The 8,739-nt window shown below is 35.2% G+C and overlaps 1 protein-coding gene across 3 annotated transcripts; it reads right to left on the bottom strand.

Annotated features, from left to right (window-relative positions):
- Window positions 1-2,472: 2,472 nt before the first annotated feature.
- LOC130941227 (SNF2 domain-containing protein CLASSY 1-like) lies at window positions 2,473-8,627 on the bottom strand. 3 transcript variants are annotated; one of them, XM_057869644.1, is made up of 8 exons: window positions 8,410-8,627; window positions 7,799-7,921; window positions 7,563-7,626; window positions 7,087-7,340; window positions 5,078-6,604; window positions 4,771-4,917; window positions 2,651-4,570; window positions 2,473-2,549 (listed from the first exon to the last, which is right to left on the bottom strand). In XM_057869644.1, exons 3-7 carry the CDS (start codon window positions 7,615-7,617, stop codon window positions 2,654-2,656), a joined length of 3,900 nt encoding a protein of 1,299 aa, XP_057725627.1. In that variant the 5' UTR covers window positions 7,618-7,626; window positions 7,799-7,921; window positions 8,410-8,627; the 3' UTR covers window positions 2,473-2,549; window positions 2,651-2,653. The 3 variants fall into 3 exon arrangements, with proteins under 3 accessions (XP_057725627.1, XP_057725628.1, XP_057725629.1); XM_057869645.1 differs by having other exon boundaries at window positions 8,414-8,627; XM_057869646.1 differs by lacking the exon at window positions 7,799-7,921.
- Window positions 8,628-8,739: the final 112 nt, after the last annotated feature.

Raw genomic sequence — 8,739 nt, 5'->3', positions numbered from 1 at the left:
TTAACTATAGTGAAATTCTTCTATAGTTGTGGAGGAGACTGGATATAGGTTGCATAGCACAAGGCAACCGAACCAAGATACATGCTGGTGTTAGCTTTTCTCTTCTCTGCTGAGTTCTATTTTCTGATATTCATGAGACAAAAATAAATTGTCTCATAAATTTTCGCTATTGTGTTCAGACAGAATCTGAATTGAAAGTTTGTTTAAAAGGATAATAACTGCAACTAAAAAAAAGGCATAGATTCAACCCCCTTCTCTAAGCTTACCACAACCTTCATTAACTTTAGTGACTGATTTTAATATATTAATAATAAACCTTATTAAGAAAAGATTTTAATTGTAGAAATTATTTTGTTAATTATTATGAGAACTGATACAAAATATGAATTAAACAATTTAAAAGACATTAACATTGTTAATTATTATTGTAGAAGATTTTAGTAGTATAGACCACTTTACTAATTATTGTGAAAACTTTTACAAGAATTAATATTAAAGTTGAAAAGAGACATATACTTGATTCTATAATAGAATGATATATACAATAATTTGTTTATATAATAAAGTTATAAATAATTTATGTACCATCATTTGAATATAAAATGATTTTGATATTAATTTTTGTAAAATATAAATACATAGATTAATAATGAGCTGCATTACTCACCCAGTTACCGCATTTCTATAAGTTTAAATGGCTTTTCTCCTTTCTAAATTATTTTCAAATGGAAGATAATTTAAAAATATCTTCAATACTTGAATTTAATTTGCTTTAGTTCAATCCTAAATTCCTAACTCGAGAAAAAAAAATGAAAGAAATATATTTTATGTGCAAAGACCAAAGTGTGATATTTCTGAACTCTAGCTATCAAAAGAACATGTACCTTTGAAATTAGGTTTAATTTAACCAAGTGGAATCTAGCTGTAAAAATGATTAGGATAGTTATGCCACACATCTAAATTATTTATGTAATTAAATCTAATCAAGTTATTATGTTCACGCATGCCGACTCAAAGTTATTGTCGTCTTCTTCTTTACACTTTTACTGCTATTGTTTTTTTCTTCTTTTTTTTATATCTTTCTCTTTTATTATTGTCATTGTCGCCACCATTATACTACCACCTCCATCTCCTCATCTCCTTTTTATTTATTTGAGCTTTTTCGACCTTCTCCTTCCTTCTCCTCCATCATTATCATTATCATCATTGTTATTGTTATTGTCATCATTGTTGACTTCTTTTTATACGTATAACCGTTTAAATCCAAAATACACCGAAATGAAATACAGAATACACCAAAATTATTTAATGATGACGACACACAAATTCAGTTAAAAAACAAGCACACAAACAAGATTGAATCATGAACAAAAAACTCATCCAAATCTATTATGTGATTTTGCAGCACTGTGTTTCTTCTTTTTCTTTATTTGAATTTTTTCTTGTTTTTATTCTTGTTAAGAGAGTAAAACAAGAAGAATGATGAGAAGGTAAAATAAGAAGGGGAAGATGAATAAAAAAAAAAGAAAAAATGGGATGAAGAATTTTGAAGTGTTTTTTATTCTTGTTTCTTCCTTTTTTTGTTGTTTGATTTTTTCTTTTCTTTTTTATGATTTTATTTTTTTTAAAAGAGTGAAACAAGAAGATGTTTTGTCCAAATGAGATTTGCTTCTTTATTTTAGTCCTTCTTCTTACTTAAAATTGCAAACAAGCTTTTAGTTCTCAGCGAGCCCTAGTTTCGGATCTTCTCTTTTTTCTTTCTTGACTCTGAGTAGGTTAAAGAGAGATGGGTTTGAGTGACACCAACGAATTGGGCTTAGCTCTTTATTTGGTTTAGGTTTGATTTCTTTTTTTCTTATGATTTAGCTGTCCCAGCCTTCATGAATCAACTTGAATCGATATGGCCTAAATTGATATTGGCCCAAGTGTGTGATAGGGTTTGATATTTTGCTTCTTGGATAAATCAATTTTCTGCACATTTAAACAAATACATTACACAATCAATTGATGATGCTTTAATAATATTTGGTCATCACTTTAATCAAGTTTTAGTATTTTAAACTCAATCGAGGAGAAGGAAAAAAAAAAGAAAAAAAATTTCAATGAAAAAGAAAGATAAAGAGAAGAAGGAAGTGATGTTAATAACGACGATAACGAACGAAAAAAATAACGAAAAAAGGAGAAGAAGAAGACGCAACATGAAAGATAAAAAAGAAGAAGAGGTAAAAAGAAGAACGTACGTGTATGAGTGTAAATAACTTGATTGAACTTATTTAGTTAAATAGTTAAATGACTTGGATATAAAATTTTATTGAAAATTTAATTAACATGCATAAAATACTACATAATAATCTCATTGTCGTCAATGTATAAAAAAGGAAAAATAAATATTATTTTTCTGTCCATGTTTATTGATCTTCATATTACATAGCACTGCATCTTAAAAGGCTAAATAAAAAGTGGCCATAAACAAGCCTTTGTCCCGTCACATGGCTCGGCTACATGGATGAAATGGCTCGGCTACATGGATGAAACGACGCCACAGTAACCTGTAACAAATAATGTTTACATTCACAGCCAGTTCATGAAAGATTTTAGTGTGACACATGCATATATATAATATTGAGCAAAAGAAAGAGACAATATTAACCTTTTATCTGTTGTTTGTTGAAGCCTTTTCATTCTTCATAATCATATGGAATGACTTGGACTTGTCCTCCTCAACCATTTCCCTCAGGATTTCATCTTCAATCTTCTGAGCTTGCCATTGGGAAGGATCCTCCACAAACTCCTCACTGAAAATCATGCTTGACACCCACTCTTTCCATGTGGTTCTTCGGTACTTATCTTCCTCCAACGAACCGGTTACCAGGAGCTGATACACATACACCATTTTCTGCTGGCCGGGACGAAAAGCCCTTGCGATGGCCTGCTTTGTTTTCGACGGATTCCACTCGGAATCCAGCATGATCACCCGAGAAGCTGCCGTCAAACTAATGCCTTCGGCACAAGCTGTAATCGAAGCAAGGAGTATCTTTGAAACTCCACCAGGTTCCTCAAACTTATCCATCACTCTGCCGCGCTCGAAGAGCTCTAGCTCCCCGGTTAACACCAGAATTTCCCGCCCTTTTTGCCATTTGAAGAACAACTCAAAATATTCTATAAATAACTTCACTGGTGCAATGTTGTGGCAGAAGATGAGGATCTTCTCCTTCTGGACCACGCGGTAGATAAGGCTCATAACAAATTTTACCTTAGACCCCATCTTCAAATCAAACTTGCATTTCTCTAGCTCCCTCAGTTCCTCCATTGTGAAAAACTTGTTAGCACATACAGCAGTTTTGATCAACCAAGGATGTATGGACCCAAGAGTTATCAAAAGCTCTAACTCCAGAGGATATCCATTGCACTTTTGCATTTTCTTGTGCAGTCTCTTCAACATCTCATGCTGCATATCGGTTGTGTTCATCAACAAAGTATAAATTTGCAAACCGGGTAGGTCGTCCGAGCTACTACCTTCATAAACATCTATGAAACCATTTGTTAAATTTCTCAACATGTTAAGACCTTGCATCCTCTCCTCGCCATTGTTCGAGTCGATTTTCCTAGAGATCACTTCTATGAAGAATTTCCTTGCCCGGTACTCCACTGCCCTCACTTTTCCTTTCTTCTTCTTGTATTTCGGGTCTAATACTTTCAGCACTTCATGTGCAAACTTTGGTCTTGCCAACAAGAGAGTGTTGAAGTATTCACAGAAATTGTTCTGAAACAATGTGCCAGACAGCAGTATTCTTAATTCTGTTTGTACCTTCATCAAAACTTTCCTCAACCTGGACTTGGTGCTTCTCGGATTGTGCCCTTCATCCAATACTAGGAGTCCGGGACTTTCCCTCAGAACTTTAGCCATATACTTTCTATGTGCATACTTTGAATCCTCTCGCATCAATGTCAAAAATGAAGTATATCCCATGATTAGAACACTTGGGTGTGAATGCCACTTCTGTATTTTCTCTAGGCAATCTAAAACATGCTTGACATCCTCCGTCGGCTTTGGCATTCCGGGAAAAACCATTGATTGTTTCTGGTTGAATACCCTGTAGGTTCTTCGACCATGAATTAGATACACCGGTATTGGAATCTCCCACTTGATAAATTCTTTATACCAGGTATAAAGTGTTGTTTTTGGTGCAAGGACTAGAGGTTTCTTTCCCGGGAATAACTTCAAGTAGCTAACAAGAAAAGCAATAATCAGGAAAGTTTTTCCAGCTCCCGGAGTATGAGATATCACACAGCCACCTCTTTTTCTGGAGTTCTTGTCCATAAGTGCTGGTTCTGTAGACCCGGCAATGTTTCTCCAAAGAAACTCAAAAGCTTTCTTTTGGTGGAGGTGCAACTTCTTTCGAAGATCCGGAATTAATGCCCACACATTATCATGTTCCACTGATACAGGTTCATCTTCATTCTCAACATTTGAGACAAGATTGAAATCTTCAAATTCAGCAGCCTTCGATTCTGCATCTTCTTTGCCGTCGTTCTGCCTCTCCTCTTGGTGCCACACTGAATGTTGAAGCTGCCATTAAGAACATACTCATCAGGTTTCAAATCAAACCACAAGATTATAAGTTAAAATTAGGAACAAAATTTAGAGAGAGCTAGATTTTCTAATAACACTTGTCCCTCTCTTTATGATGCAACTTGTCTCTATCAAGATCCAAGGTAATGAAAAAAACTAATGATGAGATTGCTTGATAAGTTTAAACTGTGACTTACAAAGGCTGGTGTGATAGCTTTAATGTCCATCTCCACAAAGCCACATTTCTTGCAGCAAATTCCAATTTCATCATCCAATCTAAAGTAATGTTCACAAGCTTCCTTTGATTTTTCCTGAGTGTCGAAAAGATTGGCTGCATTCGCATCCTGATTATATAGTCCAACAATGTAAGTCTTAGGAAAAACAAAACTAAAACAAAAGGTTTAAGGCCTAGTAATTAAGTTTTACTATTTCCCTCCTTTTAAAGAAATAAACTGTGATATATTCTTAAAAAATTAAAAGCAAAGTCATGATCAATGGTTAAACCTCTGTGTCTTCAATGTAACTTGATGCCAGAGACACTTCCATTTCTCTCCACAAATTATCCAACTCAGAGGTTTCTTCTGCATAATCGGTATCGGATATTTGTATTTCCTTCGTTTTCCCGACACTGCGCGAATCCTGGAACTGCTTCCACTGGTCACTAATAGGCATTTCTTCTTTCGTTGGTTTCGTGTTAATATTCTTTAAGTAGGAATTTATCAACTCCTTGTAGGCTGTGGCATTCAATGTTCTGTCTTTATAAGTTCTCTCTTCATCAGGATGTCTATTTCTCGAAAATGCCGGACGGTACCTTCTATCTTGAGCTCCCTTACTGGAATGTATGCCTTCCCATTTTGGTGCAAGATTCATATCATCAAGATCACTTAAAGCCTTCCTCTGAAACTTGGAGGTGCTGTAACTATAAGTATAATGCAATCTTGAAGAAAAACCATCACTTTTCTCCACCTCCTCTAACTGCGCAAGCACATTATCTGGATTGAAATTCAACAGATTGACACTATTCCTTCTCTGCTTAGTGGTATTAACCAGATGACTATATTTCGAAGGAGTTTCGTCTGGTTCTTGTTTGCCAATTCTACAATTCATGTCATTGAGCTTATGATGTTTAAGAGTAGGATGAGGAATAATAGCAAGTTCATTGAGCTGTATGTCTCGATCAGCATCGCCTGTCTTCGCCTCCTTGGCTTTAGCCCTCCTATTGTACACTATAATCTCCTGGCAACCGTTCACCTTGTCCTCCTTAGGACTACTATCAAGATCCTGATCTTGACTGATTTGTTTCAATCCAAACAGGGAAGATAATGGCATTGACAGTTCATGATCTTCATCAACTTGTTCCCATGTGCCTAATTTGTATGGCCTTGTTCTAATAGTACCAATATTGAGCTCAGGAGCACTATTGCAACCAAGGTAACGGTCAGGTTGTACATGTCGGCGCTTGGAACGCCGTAAGCCTTGAACATTATATGATGATGGTGACACTTCATCTTCATGGGATTCTTGATGTTCATAGTCAACCCTCTCAGTTCTGGATACAATAACTTGAGAAACAATAGGTATTAGCATGTCTTTCTCCAGTTTGAAGTTTACAACATTTATATGAGACTCGGTATGGAACGGGGGGATAACAATGTCATTTGACAGAACTTCATAAACAAGCTTGTTTTCCACAGATCTTATCAAGAAAGAAACCTTCTTTAAAACAGATGTCGCGATCAACCATGAAATATCAGGTAAAAATTTCCCCAACAGCAATCTAGTTTGTGGTATTCTAGAGCAGTCCTCTGTTGAAGTCCACCGATAGTGCTGATCTTCATCACAATGTGTATGTTCAAGCCTTTGGAGGATGAAGATATGATCTAATCCAACCACATTAATATCCTTGTTAAGCGTTTTCATCTCTGCACCAAGCGAACCTTGATTAACATAGTAGTTGACATAAAATTGGCATGTGCACTCAGAATCATGGGGCTTTCTCTGTATAGAACTAATTCTAGCATCTCTCCAAACCTACAATAAAGGAAAAGATATTGTTGATCAGACTTTAATGAGCCGAATAATGAGCGCAAAAAGAACCAAGAAATGCCATGATGATTACCTAGTAAATACAAATTTATGCAGGTTTTCACATAAATAAAGCAAGCAATTTCCATGTCATAATAAAGCTTCAAATCATAGTACCTTCCCAACATATTCATTAAACAAAGTATCATTGTGTTGAGCTCTTGCTTTAAAAAAAAGGCAAATGTGAAAATCAGAGAAGAAATATAAGTATCACAACTGCAAACCACATTCCTGTATGCATTGCATCGAGTTCAGTCTATTGCATAAAACAATTCATTACTTTCTAACAGGTAGATTGCATTGGATATGTGATGTTATCTCAGGATACAATCAAGAAAATTATGGCTTGAAAATTTTGTTGAAATGCCATCAAGTTCAATAACTTCAAATACAATGTACATTGAAATTCAGCTAAAAATGGCACTTACAGGCTCGCGAGCACCAAATTCATCCGAATCACCAGTTCCTTGAGGAGATGATAGCACACATACATCAATTCCCCGTCGTAAAATGCAGGAGCAATCTGCAGTAGTAGCTATTCTCGACCTTATCCGAACGTCTGCAGAGGGGCCTTTTTCCATAGAAATATGGCGTTTATCAATGAAATGTATGGACATAACTCCATACTCAATTTTTATGAACTCCACCGCTTTCCATGAACCATACACACATGCTTCAAAGGCTGATTAGAAATAAAGTTTGCATAAGTTAATAAATTAGTAGAATCATTGCTAAAGAATGTAAATGTATGATCATAGATAATGCCATTCAAGTTTTTACCTTGATTGTCACACTGAATTACTAGCATTCCATTGTTATATATATAATCAATTGGTTTTTACCCCATTCATTGTTAGTCATCAAGCATAGTGATCAACTGGTAAAAAGAGAACATAAAACTTACGGTAAGCATTGAATGGATGCTTGGATTGATGCAAATACTTCCTTTTTCCTACCATATTGAGAATCTGCAGCAGTTAATTAGATTAGGCACACAAACTTCCACATTATAAGATCAAGGCTTCAAAGGCACACACAAAAAGTGCTTCATGAATTTCTGTTCTATTCTCACACAAAATGAAATGAAAATTAAGATCAAATGCCTTAATTCTAAAGTTTATTGTAAGTCAGAAGTACCACCTAAATCTGAGTAAATCTTAGTCCAATTAAGCTCAATAGCTGTAATCCTGAAAATCTCTCTTTGGAGGAGCGATGTACTGTTTACCACTCTAGATTCCGGGACTCAAGAATTTCCTTCCTTACCTTTGATTAATCAGAAACAAAAAGAAACAAAAAATGCAAGTCATAGACATTGATTCACACATCTTAAAGAGTATATCTTCGTCTTAGAGAAAGAAACATATGCTGAAAATGGGAAAGAGAAAAAAAAAGTGAAAAATCAACCTTTTTCATACATACCCATTTTTATGTAATATCCAGAATGACAATCTGCCAATTTTTCTAACAAAAACAGAAGTATTCTTTTTTTAACATGATTGCTGATTTTCAGAAAACAAACTCCCATAAATACAATCCAAAAGAAAAATGATCAAATAAACATTGATCAGCACAAATTAATGTTGACACATAAATGCAAATTAAAGCAGAGTGAATCCAACACAAACATATGAACCATGACACCATTCAGATTCTTTTGCGATTAAAAAGGAACAAAAGAAGCAGAATCAACAAAAGAAACAGTGAGGTAAGTGAAACTAAAACCTCATCAGTCATCACTAATTAGTACTTACCTACCTACCACAAGATTATGGTAGCAGATAGCAGGGGTTGAGGTGGGAGAATCTAAAGTAGCATCATCAGAGTTGAGAGAGAGAAAGAGAGAGAGAGTGAAGTAAGAACAAGGGAACAGTGTGAAAAGAAGGGGTAATAATGTTGTTGGAAGTGAAGTAGTTGAGAGAGGTGAGTGAGTGACTGAGTGAGTGGAGAGAGAGAAGCGGAGAAATCTATAAGGGTCTTGAATTTCGTGCAGTCGTTGCATGACAACATTCATCAAGTTGAAAGAAAGCGAGAAAATTTGTGCTGCTTTTAAGGATATTGAAGCAGCAACACCTTACACACCA

The sequence above is a fragment of the Arachis stenosperma genome, chromosome 7, assembly GCF_014773155.1.
Source record: "Arachis stenosperma cultivar V10309 chromosome 7, arast.V10309.gnm1.PFL2, whole genome shotgun sequence".
Lineage (NCBI taxonomy): Eukaryota > Viridiplantae > Streptophyta > Magnoliopsida > Fabales > Fabaceae > Arachis > Arachis stenosperma.
Note: the sequence above shows the minus strand (reverse complement) of the source record. Positions and strands in the feature narration are given on the sequence as shown.

What these genes read in the sequence shown, in the direction of transcription:
- LOC130941227 (XM_057869644.1), bottom strand. Translation starts at nt 7,617, where the DNA reads ATGGTAGGAAAAAGGAAGTATTTGCATCAATCCAAGCATCCATTCAAT. An exon ending in AATTTGGTGCTCGCGAGCCT is followed by an intron (nt 6,605 to 7,086) that starts GTAAGTGCCATT and finishes CCTTTATTGTAG; the next exon opens with GTTTGGAGAGATGCTAGAAT. An exon ending in GTTACATTGAAGACACAGAG is followed by an intron (nt 4,918 to 5,077) that starts GTTTAACCATTG and finishes CTATATAATCAG; the next exon opens with GATGCGAATGCAGCCAATCT.